This window comes from Sapajus apella, unplaced genomic scaffold, assembly GCF_009761245.1.
Source record: "Sapajus apella isolate SASKATOON/1434 unplaced genomic scaffold, GSC_monkey_1.0 scaffold92, whole genome shotgun sequence".
Lineage (NCBI taxonomy): Eukaryota > Metazoa > Chordata > Mammalia > Primates > Cebidae > Sapajus > Sapajus apella.
The window spans coordinates 6,356,072-6,371,528 of NW_022437032.1; the positions used below are offsets into that span (position 1 = coordinate 6,356,072).

At 49.7% G+C, this 15,457-nt stretch overlaps 1 protein-coding gene across 1 annotated transcript in view; it reads left to right on the plus strand.

The window, feature by feature from the left end:
* The first annotated feature begins 10,368 nt into the window (after nucleotides 1–10,368).
* KCNB1 (potassium voltage-gated channel subfamily B member 1) overlaps nucleotides 10,369–15,457 on the plus strand; it is a 116,175-nt gene continuing 111,086 nt past the window's right edge. Inside the window, exon 1 of the mRNA XM_032256032.1 lies at nucleotides 10,369–11,199. Within this exon, the coding sequence (XP_032111923.1) occupies nucleotides 10,633–11,199 (567 nt within the window). The 5' untranslated portion in view covers nucleotides 10,369–10,632. The remainder of the gene's footprint in view (nucleotides 11,200–15,457) is intronic.

A 15,457-nucleotide genomic window follows, 5' to 3' on the forward strand; every position in this document is an offset into this window, starting at 1 on the left:
ATTTTTTTAGATGGAGTCTCGCATTGTCACCAAGGCTGTAGTGCAGGGGTGTGATCTCGACTCACTGCAATCTCTGCCTCCTGGGTTCAAGCAATTCTCCTGCCTCAGCCTCCTGAATAGTTGGGACTACCAGCATGCGCCACCATGTCTAGCTAATGTTTTTTGTATTTTTAGTAGAGACGGGTTTCACCATGCTGGCCAGGATGGTCTCGATCTCCTGACCTCATGATCCTCCTGCCTCGGCCTCCAAAGTGCTGGGATTACAGGTGTGAGCCACTGCACTTGGCCCTTATTTTTAATTTTTATGGGTACATAGTAAGTGTATATATTTTTGGGGTACATGAGATGTTTTGATACAGGCATGCAAAGTGAAATAAGCACATCATGGAGGATGGGATACCCATCCCCTCAAGCATTTTAGCTTTCGAGTTACAAACAATCCAACTACACTCTTTATTTTAAAATGTTCACTTAAGTTATTATTGACTATAGTCGCCCTCTTGTGCTATCACATAGTAGGTCCCATTCATTCTTTTTAATTTTTTTAATCCATTAACCATCCCCACCTCCCGCTCCCCAGGTTCTCACTCCCCTTCCCAGCCTCTAGGAGCCATCCCATCCTTCTACTCTCTATGTCCATGAGTTCAATTGTTTTGATGTTTAGATCCCACCAATAAGTGAGAACACGTGATGTTTACCTTTCTGTGCCTGGTTTATTTCACTTAACACAATGATCTCCAGTTCTACCCATGTTGTTGCAAATGACAGGATCTCATTCTTTTCTATGGCTGAATAGTATTCCATTGTGTATGTGTACCACATGGTCTTTATTCATTCATCTGTTGATGGACGCTTAGGTCACTTCCAAATCTTAGCTATTATAAACAGCGCTGCAATAAACATGAGTGCATATCTCTTTGATATACTAATTTCCTTTTTTTGGGAGGTATATACCCAACAATGGTATTGCTAGATCATACGGTAGCTCAATTTTTAGTTTTTTTTGAGGAACCTCCACACTGTTCCATAAGTTTCTTATATGCCCTCAAATAAGATGGTTTATTTATTCATTCAAAAACATTTGTCCAACAGTTGCTTTGTAGTAGGGTTTGTGCTGAGCACTGAGGAACAGTATGGCAGACACGGTTGGCTGCCCATCCAACTTCTGTCTTTACTTCTTCCTTATTAAAGGAATTTGAATTTTGTTAATACAGACATAATCTCATCCTATGGGGTGAATCCTGTTCCCTTTGCTAGTGATCAGTCTAGAGGTGGCTATGACCCAGTTCTGGCCAATGAGATAGTAGGAGAAGTTGGCAGTAGGTGGCAGGATTACAAAAAAAGAGAGTGAGAGAAATGAGAGTTATCTTGGCCATCCTTGTCACCTCCTTCTTCCTGCCTTTCAATATAGTTTTATGAAGATTGATGCTTGGTGTGATAGCAGCCATTTTGTAGCTATGAGGTAACAAGCCTGGGCACAAAAAGCCCACATACATAGGGAGGGAGAACAAAAAGGTGGAAGAAATCTGGGTCCTTAATAACATAGTTGAGCTGCTGAATCAACTCTCATACCACCCTCCTCTTAACTTTTTATGTGAGATAAGTAAATATCTGCATTCTCTAAGTCCCTATTAATTAAGAATTCTGTTACTTGAGATGAGCAAGACAGACCAGCTCCTGACCTTAGGTGGTCAACAGTTACCAGACAATGACAGCTAGTGATGATTAAGTGCTTTCTACAAATTCCTCCTACTAACCCTACAGAGCAAGTGCTCTTTTTATTATCACCCTATATTGCAGATGAGAACACTGAGGCTCGGAGAGGTTAGGGCACTTGCCCAAAGTCACTCTGCACGTAAGTAATGGCACCATTCTGACTCCAAAATCCTCCTCTGAGCCACAGGTCACACTGCCATCCTGAGTCATTTTGCACCAAATCCTTGTTGAGTAAATGAATGGACAAGTAGTCGCAACAGGGCTGTTTGTTAGCTGAAAAGTGACAGAGCCATTCCCACTGTCTGCAGTTACAAGCTCCCGGTGTATCTAGGTGTTCTTTATCTGAATCTGGAGGCATACTTTGTAAAAATTGGGCCACTAGTGGGGAAGAATCTGAATGATGTGAAATATCTAGCACTAGTCTTGGGCTTGGGGGCCTTTACCTTCTGTTTAATTAAACTAAGGTTTCTCAAGCTTGCCATTATTGACATTTGGCGCTGAAAATTTTTTTCTCTTTTTTGACACCGAGTCTCTCCTGTCATCCAGGCTGGAGTGCAGTGGCATGATCTTGACTCACTGCAGCCTCTGCTTCCTGGGTTCAAGCAATTCTCCTGCCTCAGCCTTCTGAGTATCTGGGACTACCGGCACTTGCTGCCACACTTGGCTATTTGTGTTTTTAGTAGAGACAGGGTCTCGCCATATTGGACAGGCTGGCTTCAAACTCCTGAACGCAAGTGATCTGCCTGCCTCAGCCTCCCAAAGTGCTGGGATTACAGGCATAAGCCACTGCACCCGGCCAAGAATTCTTTATAGTGGGGGGCTGTGCTGAGCATTGCATGGTGTTTAGCAGCATCCCTGGCCCCACCCCCTAGATACCAGTCTCCATCAGAGACTTGCGGCTGTGAAATTTCCCAGCCATCCTTGCCACTATCATCCCAGTCCAAATCCCATTACCTTTGCCCTGGACAATTGGAAAAGTCTCATTGTGGGTTTTCCTGCCACCATCTTTTGTCCTCAAATACTTCACAGTGCACACAGCAGCTGGAGCCATATCTCAAAATGTATCAGTGCGTGGGACTTCTTTGCTTAAAACGCTACCATGGCTTCCCATTACAATTAGAAAAAACTCAAACTCCTCCCTTAACCCTGAAAATACAATCCCAGACAGGCAGTGCATGGCTTGGTCCTGGCATCTGTGCATTCTTAGAACACACCAAGCCCATTCCCACCTCAGGGCCTTTGCTTATGCTGTTCCCTTGCCTGTACCTCCTTCCTCAGAACTTCGTATGGTTGGCTTTTCCTACCCCCAAATTATCAGTTTAGACATATTGCCTCCTCCAGGAAGCCTTCCTTGAGCACTCTATCTAAAATTGCTGACGTCTCTCTCAGTCAGGCTCTATTGCTTCCTCCTATTTACTTTTTTTCACTGTGTTCATCACAAGCTGAATGATCTGACTTATTTACTTGATTATTAACTGTATCTCCCACCAGGATATAAGTCCATGAGTGCAGAACTGTCTGTTTTATTTACCCTGTAGCTCCAGTATCTAGAGTAATGCTTGGCACATAGTAGGTGCTCATTAATGATTGGTTGAAGAATGGCATTTCCAGACTGGGAAGCACCTTTGCCTTCCATGAAATTCATCTAGGGTTTCACAATCTTGTCACTATTGAGGTTTGGGGCTGGAGAATTCTTTATAGTTGGGGGCTGTCCTGGGCCATGCATGGTGCTCAGCACCATCCCTGGACTCTACCCACTAGATACCAGGATGACCACTCTCCCTTCCCTCCCGGAGTTACGACAATCGAAAATATCCCCAGACATTCTAACATATCCCCTGTTTGTTTTGAAAACAAAAAAACATAATAACATCAAAATATCTGTCTCACTCATTTTTGTGGGAAATTGCTTTCCTTGGCTTTCCAGCTGATTGGAAGATTGGCCTTAGGTTTCTTTCCAGGGATCTGTCTGTCCACATTTGCATTAGTCAGGGTTCCTCAGAGGCACAGAATTAATAGAATAGATATATATATATATATATATATATGAAAGGGAGTTTATGAAGGAGAATTGACTCACATAATCACAAGGTGAAGTCCCACAATAGGCTGTCTGCAAGTTGAGGAGCAAGGAAGCCAGTAGTGGCTCAATCCAAGTCCCCAAACCTCAAAAGTAGGGTAGCTGACAGTGCAGCCTTCAGTCTGTGACGAAAGGCCTGAGATCCACTGGTGCAAGTTCAAGGGTCCAAAAGTCAAAGAACTTGGAGCCTAATGTTGCAGGGCAGGAAGCATCCCACATGGGAGAAAGATGGAGGCCAGAAGACTCAGCAACTCAGCTTCTCCCACCTTCTCCCGTCTGCTCTATTCTGGCAATTGATCAGATGGTGCCCATCCAGTCCACTGACTCAAATGTTAACCTCCTTTGGCAACACCCTCGCAGACACACCCAGGAGCAGTATTTTGCATCCTTCAATCCAATCAAGTTGACACTTAGTATTAACCATGGCAACATTCCTTAGGGTTTCACCGGGCAGAGGAGCTGTGGGTATGCTTTGGTGACAGATTGGTGATCAGGGTTAGGAGACAAGAGCAAGGGAAGAGAAACTGTCCCTTAATAAACTTACTAAAAAGTTTGTAGAGAGTATTAAAGGTCCATAAATAGCTAAGTCTGCCCTAAAAAAAGAACAAAGAAGAGAGACAAGGGCTACAGGCACTAAAGCGCACTATAAAGCCGTAATAATGAAACAGGACCACGGTGCGCAAGCACAAGTGGCCCAACAGAGCAGGGTGGGGAGTGCAGGAGGCTTCACATGACAAAGGAGACCCTCAGATCAGCTGGGGAAAGGACAAGTTATTTCACAGGTGGTTTTCAGTAAACTAGCCAACTATAGGGGATTAATGAAGTTGGCTCCCTACCAAATACACACACACACACACACACACACACACACAACTGGTTAAAGACCTAAAGTAAAAAATAAAAATACAAAATTAATAAACAAAAATGTTTGCAACTTAAGGGCAGGGGAGTACTCAAACAAAAACTTTAAAAGCACAAACTGTATAGCCAAAAATAAATTATCTTGATCCCATTAAAAGGATTTCTGCTTAATAAAGGACACCACAGACAAAGTTAATAGATAGGTGACAGAGCAGAAGAAGATTTTTGCAATGTCTAAAAATCCACAAGGGACTTAAAATCTACATTATACAAAGGAACCCTGCAAATCATCAAGAAATAAAAAGGAATCCTGATAGAAATATGGGCCACTATGTGCATAGGCGACTTACACAAGAGAACAACAAGCATATGAAGAGTCTCGGACTCATGAGTAATCAGAGAAATGCAAATTTAAATATGCTGAGATGTTACTTTGTACATGTTAGACTGTCAAAACCTAGATATCTGGATAATAACAAATGTTGGCTGGGATGTGGAGCTGTAGGAACTCCCAACACTGCTGGTGAGATGCAGCCTGGAACAGACATCTTTCGGGAGACTTGGGTGTGCTTAGTTAAATTAAGTGCATACGTACTCTGTGATGTGTCCATTCTAAACCTGCAGGAAAGGTTTTTTTAAAAAATCGTCACACTGGCTCATAAACAGACATGCAGGAGGAGGTTCATGGATGTATTCGTTGCGGTGGTAGGAGTTGGAGGTCATCTGGGTGACCACATGGGGGTAGACAGTGGAGAGGGGACATTGTGTCATCATGAACAACTGTGCAGCTATTAGGAGCGGCAGGCTGGGTGTGTACCCACAGCAACATGGATGGATCTTAGAGAAAAACAAATAGAATGTGATATATAACACAAACCATGTATGTAAGTTTTAAAATGCACAAAAACACCAAACACAGCTTTCAACAACTCATACATACAAACAAAGCAATATACAGGCCGGGCACAGTGGCTCACACCTGTAATCCCAACACTGGGTGGCCAGGGCAGGAGGTTTATTGGAGCTCAGGAGTTTTAGGTTGCAGTGAGCCATGATCATGCCACTGCACTCCAACCTGGATGACAGAGTGAGTCCCCATCTCTATGAGCAAAAACAAAAACAAGCCCAAACAAAACAATATGTGATTGACACATGACAATCATTTCCTATGGGCTAGAAAGGGTAGCAGGAGGGGAATGCAGATAAAAGGGAATTTAAAAATGAATAAAACAATACAGAAGAAAAACAAGTATCAGGTTTTCTGTGTGTTCCTGGCCTTGGCAAGAGAGGTGTATAGCTCCATGAGGTCAGGGACCATGTCAGTTATTCATCCTCAATTCCCAGCACCAACACCCATGCTGAGGCACATAGTAGATGCTCAGTAAACATCTAGAATGATTCCATTAATCAGTAAATGAATTGATGAAGGAAGGACTTTGCAGAGAGGGTGCTCTGGCATTTGGATAGCCTGTTGATTTTGGAGTCAAACAAGAGATTCCCATATCTGGTTGTGCCAGTACTCGCCAGCAAGATATTGGGCAAGGCACCTTCTCTAGGAGCTTCAGCTTCCACATCTATAAATAACCTCCTCTGTTATTTACAGATGTGGGTGCTGACTGATGTTATACCTTCAGAGGACTCTTTGTAGTAGGTGCCCAACAAACATTCATCCCCACTCCTTGGCTATATGGATTGGAGAAGAACTGCACTTCTAGGTGTTGTTTTAGCTGTACCTGGAAGGCACAGTAATGCCTGCAGTGATGCCTGCAATTTCACCATTGGAAATGGGAATGGAAATTTCACCATTGTAGAGTTGTTTTATTCTTCTCATCAGGAAGGGTTTACTGTTTTCTGCAGCCTCCTGTGGGAATGCCCAGATCTCTGGGGAAAGGTTCCCTTCAGCAGCTTAGGTTTACAGAGGGGCAAGCTAAGAACTGTTTCTGACCCTAGGAACGCCAACCTGAAGCAGGAGGGAATGTGATTGTTCTCTCTCACATCCCACATCCAAACTATCAGAAAATCCTTACAGCACTACCCTTGATATAGACCCTGCATGACCACTTTTTGCCACTACCACCATCCTGGATCAAGCCACCATCATCTCTTGCCTGGGCAACTACAACAGCTTCCTTGCTGGTCTCCCCACTCCTACGCCTGCTCCCCACTGTCTGTTCTCCAGAGTGTCCTCAGTCTAACCTAAGTCACTCTGCTCAAAACTTCCAGTGACTTTCCTGGAATAAAAGCCAAAACTTTTGCCATGGCCCATAGAAGCCTGCATAGTTCCTGCCCCACCATCATGGTCCCTCCTGCCTCCTCTGTTCCAACTGCTCTGGTTGCCTTCCTGTTCCTTAAACATAGCTCATTCCCGTTTCCAGCCCAGGGCATCTGCACTTGCTGTTTCCTCCACCTGGAATGCCCTTTCCTCATTTTCTCTGTGGCTAGTCCCTTCTTATCTTTCAAGTCTCTATTAATCTCCTCTGAAACACCCTCCCTAACCACCCTGTGTAAAGCTAGCAGCTTGGTCCCTTTCCACGCCATCATGATGTTCCATTTCCTTTATAACACTCTGCATAGCCTGAAACTCTCTCGTTTTAAAAATTCACCTTTTTAGTTGCTTGTCTTCCTCCACTGGTCTACAAGCTCAGAGAAGGGGGCAGGGCTGAATTAGGGCAATAGGTCAGAAGTTTAGGTTTTAATATAAAGCAAGGGAAAGTCCTGGGAAGGTTTTAAGCAGATGAGAAACATGTTCCAATTTATGAAATGTAGCAGTTGTTCCAGTGGCCATGGGGAGAATGAACTTTAGGAGACCAAGGCAAGAGCCGGGGAGGCCAGGTTGCAGGGAGACAAGACAATGTTACATTGGACAAGGGTCATGATGATGGAGATGATAAGTGGACAGGTTAAAAATATATAAGAATATTATGTACAGCTCTCTGGAAACAAACCTCTTAATTTTGAAGATGAAGAAAAGGGCCAGAGAGGAACCCTTGTTGGGACCGGTATCTTGTTCAGTTTTCGCCCTCCAAGGCAGGGAGCTCACTGCTGTACCCATCTCTGGCACCTTTACCCATCTCTGGCACCTTTTTTTTTTTTTCGAGGCAGGGTCTCAATCTGTTATCCAGAGGTGCAATCACAGCTTACTGCAGCTTCGACTTCCTGGGCTCAAGTGATCCTCCTGTCTCAGCCTCCTGAGTAGCTGAGACCACAGGTACGCATCACCATGCCCAGCTAATTTTTTAGTTTTTGGCAGAGATAGGGTCTCACTATGTTGCCCAGGCTGGTCTCCAACTCCTGGGCTCAAACCATCCTCCTCCTGCCTCAGCCTCCCAAAGCGCTGAGATTACAAGGCCCAACTGTGGCATCCTTAGGAAACCCTTGCCAGCCCCTCCAGGTACCTCCTCCAGTTCTATATTCATTTCTGGGATTATCTGATGGGTTTTGCCTCCCCCACTGGATAGGGAGCTCCAGGGTGAAGACTTTTCCTTCACAGAGCCTGGCATTCTGCTTGCACATAGGAAGCTGTCAATAACCAGATGTCCAACTTAACATGAATAAATGAATGAATGAATGAATGAATCACCAGACTATATAAGCCAGCTTACTCCTCACTCTTCCTCCCACCTCACTTTATTTTTCTTCTTAGCGATTATTACCACCTGCCACATTGCATATGTACTGATGTGCTCATTGTCCCTCCCCCTCTTCCCCCCGCCCCCGTTAAAATCTAGAATGGAAGCTCATGAAAGCAAAGGCTATTTACAGTTGGTATCTGCCCCCTCCCACCCTCTGACCCTCCCTACTGCTTCATTATTTCCCCCGGCGCTTGTCACCACCTCATATATCCTTTTGCTTTTTTGTTTATGATCTGTTTCCAACCAGCTCCACGAGGGCCGGATGTTTGTGTTTGATTCACAGCTGTATCTCAGACGCCTGTCACCGTGCCCCGCACCGCACCTCGCGCCCGGGAGGCGTTCAACCCACGTTGTTGACGGGACGAAGGAAGGCAAGATCGCGAGGCCGGCTGTGCAGGTGGCCGGGGTGGAGAGGGATGCACGGCCACGCGCGCCTCCTTTGCCGGAGCCCGGAGCCCGCCCCCGGCCTCCCCGGCAGGCGGGGCCGGGCATGCAGGAGTTAAGCGGCGCGCGCGCTTCCGACCCGCAGGTGGCGCCGTCCCGCCTCGGTGCCCGGCTCCTGGCGCTCCGAAGTGCGGGACAGAATCGCAGCGAGCGCGGAGCCGAAGCTCAGCCAGACTTGTTGATTTCGCCCAGGCAGCCGCTGCCGCCGCCGAGCGAGCAGGAGGAGGAGGTGGTGGAGGAGGCGCCGCGCGGCTGCGGTCCTGCCCCCGCGCCCCCGGCGCCCGCCCGCGCCCCCTGCCTCGGAGAGCGCGTCCCGGCCCCGCGGCGCCTGCAGCCCGGGCTCGTCGCCTGCCCGGCCGGGGTAGGCCCGGCCCAGCCCGGCCCCGGGACCGCCGCTGCCCACGGGCGGGGGCGCCCGGGCGGCCGGGACGATGCGCGGTCCCTGGCCCCGGGAGGCGGCCGCCCTGGGGGTGAGTGTTGGGGCGTACGGCCTTCGGTGGGGGTGCTTGGGGACACGGGCGGGGGGCTTGCCTGCTGCAGCTCGGCCTGTTGGTCTGCCCAGGCTCCGTGGATCCAGGCTGGAGGGGAGCGGGGTGGGGGCAGACAAGGGCTGAGCCGGGGAGGGGGCGCGATCCCCATTCTGGGGCGAAGGCGTGAGCCCTACATACAGGCGGTGCTCAGGGAAACCCCCCGAAATCACCAGTGCGCGGTAGGAGGAGGGCACGTTTTGAAAAGGCCAGAAAATTTAGCTCATTTCCCCGCCTCCCACCTCCCCCACCCTTTCCCTTCCAAGCCCGGGGAAAGGCGCAGAACCCGGAGTTATAAAAAGCCTTCGCAGGAGAGGAGCGAGGAGGAGAGGAGGAGGAGGAGAAAGAGGAGGAGGAGGAGGAGGAGGAGGGAGAGGAGGAGGAGGAGGAGGAGGAGGAGGGGAAGGGGGCGGGGAAGGAACAAGGGGAGGACAGAGCAGGCGGATCCCGAGGACTCTGCCCGCCTCTCCTGCAGTAGGGTTGGGGGCACGGAGGGAGGGGCGAGTTTTCCTCCTCGCAGCTCACCTGGTAGCTGGAGCGACCTCAGGAGATGCTCCGGTGTTTGGGGAAAGGGGTCGCTCCAGGGCAGAAGGGCTGTTGTGCACACCCCGTCTGTTGTGATCTCGGACAGGTGGGCACCTGGAACCCCAGAATTCTCCCAAATCTTTTAAGATTTAGAAAGAAGCTCACTGCCATTCCCCCATCCCCAAAATCGTGATTATATCGAGCAGGGGAAGGAAACGATGAGAACTCCTTTAAAAAAAAAAAAAAGAAGAAGAAGAAAGATAGAAAGAAAAAGATAAAGTTTTCATGCAGCTCCCCCTCTGTCCCCTTGGCGGGGCCAGGTTCGGGATTCGATCGGGAGCCCTACAGAGAAGCAAGTTTCAGCACTCCAAAGGGCGGACAGCGCCCCAGGCGGCGGGGTTGCGCCTGGGCCGCCGAAGCCCGGGGTGGGGCCTGCCCGGCTCCAGGGGCATCTCTTGGGGCCCTCTCCCAGCCCTGAGGGGCGGCCCCTCCCTGCATCCATGGGGTGGGGCGGACTTCAGCACCGGCGGGAGGGACAGCGCCCATCCGTCCTACCCCACTGAGCCGCTTAAGCGCGGGGAAGGTCAAGGCCGGCTAGGAGCCTAGTGGACAGGTTGGGGGGGCAGCATGCCCAGCTCCCGGTTTGCTGACCCGCGTCCGCTTTCGCTTTCTGCCTCGCAGCCGTCGGGATGGAGGTGAGAAGACGGCCGTGACGCGCGCCCGCGCGGCCCCCTGCACCCCCAGCAGCCCACAGCGCTCCCTGCCCCCCTTTCCTGCAGCAGTGGGCCTTGCCGTCGAGTGACAGCGGCCTGGGGGGGCAGGGGGGGCGGGGGCGGCCGGAACAGCGATGCCGGCGGGCATGACGAAGCATGGCTCCCGCTCCACCAGCTCGCTGCCGCCCGAGCCCATGGAGATCGTACGCAGCAAGGCGTGCTCTCGGCGGGTCCGCCTCAACGTCGGGGGGCTGGCACACGAGGTGCTCTGGCGTACCCTGGACCGCCTGCCCCGCACGCGGCTGGGCAAGCTCCGTGACTGCAACACACATGACTCGCTGCTCGAGGTATGCGACGACTACAGCCTCGACGACAACGAGTACTTCTTTGATCGCCACCCGGGCGCCTTCACCTCCATCCTCAACTTCTACCGCACGGGACGACTGCACATGATGGAGGAGATGTGCGCGCTCAGCTTCAGCCAAGAGCTCGACTACTGGGGCATCGACGAGATCTACCTGGAGTCCTGCTGCCAGGCCCGCTACCACCAGAAGAAGGAGCAGATGAACGAGGAGCTCAAGCGTGAGGCCGAGACCCTACGGGAGCGGGAAGGCGAGGAGTTCGATAACACGTGCTGCGCAGAGAAGAGGAAAAAACTCTGGGACCTACTGGAGAAGCCCAATTCCTCTGTGGCTGCCAAGGTGAGTCTGGGATCTGGGGGCTTCTGGACTGGGGGGATCTGCCTGCATCCCCATATTGAGGACTACGGTTGGAGGACTCTGACTTAGTTCCCAAAGATGAAGATTAGTAATGGGAAGGGGCCAGGACTGAGTCCCCAGAGGTGAGGACCAACCCCCTCAGACCTTTCCCATGTGGCACTGGTCACTCTATCTTTTTATTATCCAATACTGTTATACCCCTACTTTGTTGAGAGAGGGTTTTACAGGGACCCATAAAAGCCACAGCAAGAAGATGGACACTGACGAATAAGAGAGAGAGCAGAGAGAGACAACAGAGGCTTGCTGGGTGGAGTAGAGTTTGGTTCCCTGTGAAGTCCCAGACCTAGGCTGGATTGGATCACCCTGTGATTTTAATATCTCCATATTTATAACCTCACTTTGCCCCAGGAAGGGAATAAAAGCAGCTTAAAGACAGGCTTACAGGACATTGAGATACTGTCAGGTAGTTTAAACACAAGTAAGAAGGGACCCTGAGGGGTGGGTGTGGACCCACGTGACACATGCAGTTTTGGTTGTGGATGCTTGTGGGCAAAGGGTCACCCCCTGGTTACTTATTTATTTGGTGAGTTTATTTCAAGAATGGTTTGGTGCAGCTTGTAAAGATGCTTCGGCTCTTGGAACAAGATGTAAATTTCAAAATAGGAGAGAAAAATGAGGCAATGTGAAAAATAAAGGAGGAGGAGGAGGAGGCAGGAATGAGTTTGAACACACAGAGTGGGCCAGAGAGTCCTTGGTGCTGCTGGGTAATGGCAGGGGCTGTAGGGGACTGAGGAAGGCTTGGGGTGTGGGCCAGGCAGGGCGGGAGGGCATTGGTTGATCAGCAACTTCTCCTCGTCAGACTGGGATTCTGGGTTGCCTGGGAGAGATGGGGCCTGTCTTCATGTGCCCAAAGTGCTGGGTACTGGGAGCAAATGACAAAACAGGGTGTGCAAGGCTACAGAAGAGGTTGTGTGAGGTTCACGGGGAACCCAGAAAAGACAGGTGTTGATGTTGAAATCCAACAAGACCAAATTGGGAAACATGGAGAGAATGTAACTGAGTCTGGGGTCTGAAAAAGGGGTCAGGTACATAGATTTGTGGCAAAAGAAACAGGAAAGTACATATCCAGCCATATTTTACTAGGTAAGCTGGCTCCTCTCCAGCCTGGCCTCTCACTGTGGGGTCTCTGGCTCAGTCTCTGGCTCACTGAAGGCCCATCTGCAGGTGCAGTTTGAAGGGGGACTCCGTGAGGTCCCTCCTCCAGATCTGGCCACCCAAGGAGAGGCCCATGAAAGTGGATGGAGAAGGGGTGGCTGGTAAGAGGCGGGGAGGGAGACCCACGTGTGTTTTTCATTTCCCTGTTGGCCCTAACAAGGATGTAGAGGTTCCGGGGCCTGGCTTCCTCCTCTGAGGTTGTGGGCCGTCTCTCTCCATAATCCCGCCCCCGATTTTGTGTCCAAAAAGCCTCCTCTTAAGACAGAGTCACTCACCCTTAATCAGCTTAGGATCAACAGACTTATTTTGCTATTTCCAGGCATGACACAGGTTCTCCCACTCCACACCCCATTTCGGCCCAAACATGACTCTCCCTCCCTGTCTTGTCCCTAAGACATGAGAACAAGGTACAGGGAAGTGGATGATTTGCCCTCCTGGAGAAGAAGCAGGCACAGGGCCATGTTTGGGTCTGGCAGCAAGATCCAGGAGCTGGGACTTGTAAGAGGCACAGTTTGGGAATAACAGCTCTCCTTTCCCTTGGGTTAATCCGCTAGCAGGGACAGCCTCGTGACCTCTCCATGATCCCAGGCTGGGGCTGCCGGCTCACGTTCCTGGCAGATGGACCATCTAGGATTTTCTGCAGCCAGAGCTGAAATGGGGAGGCATGCAGGCTCACTGGCCCTCAGAATAGAAATCCTGGCTGCCATTGATCAAACACCTACTGTGGATGGAGTCTAACAACACAATTCTGTTGTTATCCCACCTTTCGCAAACAGCGAGGCTCAAAGAGGTTAAGTAACTTGCCTAAGGTCACACCACAGGCAGACAGGAGTAGCCAGAACTCCAAACCCGGGTGTTCTTTCCATAATGATCAAGTGCCGCAGCCTTCTCCCCAGTCTCTCGGCTTCCACTTTTGCCCCTGCAATCCATTCCCCACATAGCAGCCAAAGTGAGCTTTTCAAAATGTAAATTGGATCACATTATTCATCTGCTTAAGATCCTCCAGAAGTTTCCCATCACACTCAAAATAAAATCCAGACTCTTCATCCTGGCATACAAGGCCCCAGCAGAATCTGGCCCCCACGACCTATCTGAGCTCATCTCTTTTGATCTCCTCTGGTTCACTCGGCTCCAGCCCCACTGGCCTTGCTGTTCCATAAACAGGCCAGGGTTTATCTGGCCTCAGGACCATTGCACTTGCTGTTCCTGCTGCCTGGAGTGCTCTTCCCCAGATTCCCCCTTGGTCCACCCCTTCTTCCCCTTCCTCATTTGAGCAAGTCCCTGCTCACATGTCCCCTCCTCAGACAGACCTTTCTTGACCGCTGTTCAAAACAATTTCCCTCCTCTCACTCTCTATTGCATCATGCGTTGTCTTTCCTGCAGAGGCCTTAAGCGCCATCTGAAATTATATCTGCTTCTTTGTCTTTCTCTGTTTCACACCCACAAGAATTTGAGTGCCATGAATTGATTCACTGCTTGATTCCCAGCATCCATCATGGTGCCTGGCACTGAGGAGCTCCAAATAACTGCATGTGGAATGAATGAATGAATGAATGAAGCAAGCAATCAGTCAGTCATTCAGGGTTTGGGGACCTGTCACCTCTTCTCACTGCCCACCTGCAACCCAGGTCCCTGTGCCTCTGGCCTCCTTTCAGTCATCTGCACTTTGCCCACCCCATCTCCACCCATCCCCCCCCAGCTTGGATGCCTTGCTTGTCAAAACAAGAAAGGCCTGTGGAAATTTCTTAGCACTCACAGAATGACAGGACCAAATGGAGGCTCATTTCCGGGTGGTTGTAAGGTACAAAAGTGGCCATATCTCATCTGCTGAAGAGCCAGGACGGATCTGGTTCTGCGCCACTCCCCACTTCCCTAGTTTTTGGCTTTAGGCAGTTTCTCCAACTTTCCAAGTCCCAACCTTCCACCTGTAAAATGGAGATAAAAGGCTCACCTTGCAGGGTCTTCATGAAATCACGTGTCAAAATTTTGCTCAGAGCCTAGCGCATAGCAGGTGGGGACTGTTTTTATAAATGCTAAGGAAAAGAGTCCTTTTTCTAGGGCTGGGTGGGCCGGGTTGCTGCAAACCCTTTCCTTCTGATAGCAGCAGTGCCAGGGAGACTGAGCTGACGCTGTTAATAATTGATGGAGTGTTCTGGCAACTTGGAGGCAAACCAAAGCACAGGCCCCAAGCTTTGCCATCAGGGGAGCGAAAATCAAAACCCATTAGGTAAAAGGCAGTGTGATTGATTCTTGTTTAGGAGAAGGGGTCAGCCCCATCAGGGTGATAGGGTTGTGGTGCTGGGAATACCAAGGGGTTTTGGCTTTCTTGGAAAACTTGACAGGCTTTTCTCAGTAAGAGAGACAGGGAACTGATTTGCCAGCTCAGGCATGTCTGTGATCCCTGGGACAGTCTCAGGGTTAAAGCCTTGAGATAACTTCCGAATTTCCAGAGTAGCTGATGTTTGCTGTGCTCAGCACTGGTTAGTGGTACTTTATTTCTGCTAACTTATTGAAATTCCTCCAACAATACAACCAGTTAGTATGCCTGTTAGGGATGCTTTGGGCAGCAAGTAGCAGAAAAGAAAACTCAAAGCAGCTTCAGTAAGGAGGAAGATGCATCATTTAACATAATATGAATTTCTAAGATAGCTGGTTTTTGATTGGGTTAATGGCTCAATGATGCCACCAGGATTCTAGATTCTTTTCATCTCTCTGCTCCTCTGTTCCCTGACCCCTGCAAGTGGCTTGATCCTCATGCTTGATGCTTCATATCACAAGATGGCTGCCCAGTTCCAGCCCTCAGATGTAAATTCTGTGGTGTTTAACCCATGAAGGGAGACATTTTCTCCTGTGCTCCACTTTTTTCTTTTCTTTTCTTTTCTTTTTTTAATGGTGTCTCATTTTGTCACCCAGGCTGGAGTGCAGTGGCACGATCTCAGCTCACTGCAACCTCTGCCTCCTGGGTTCAAGCAATTCTCCTGCCTCAGCCTCTTACTGAGTAGCTGGGGATTGCAGGTATGCACCC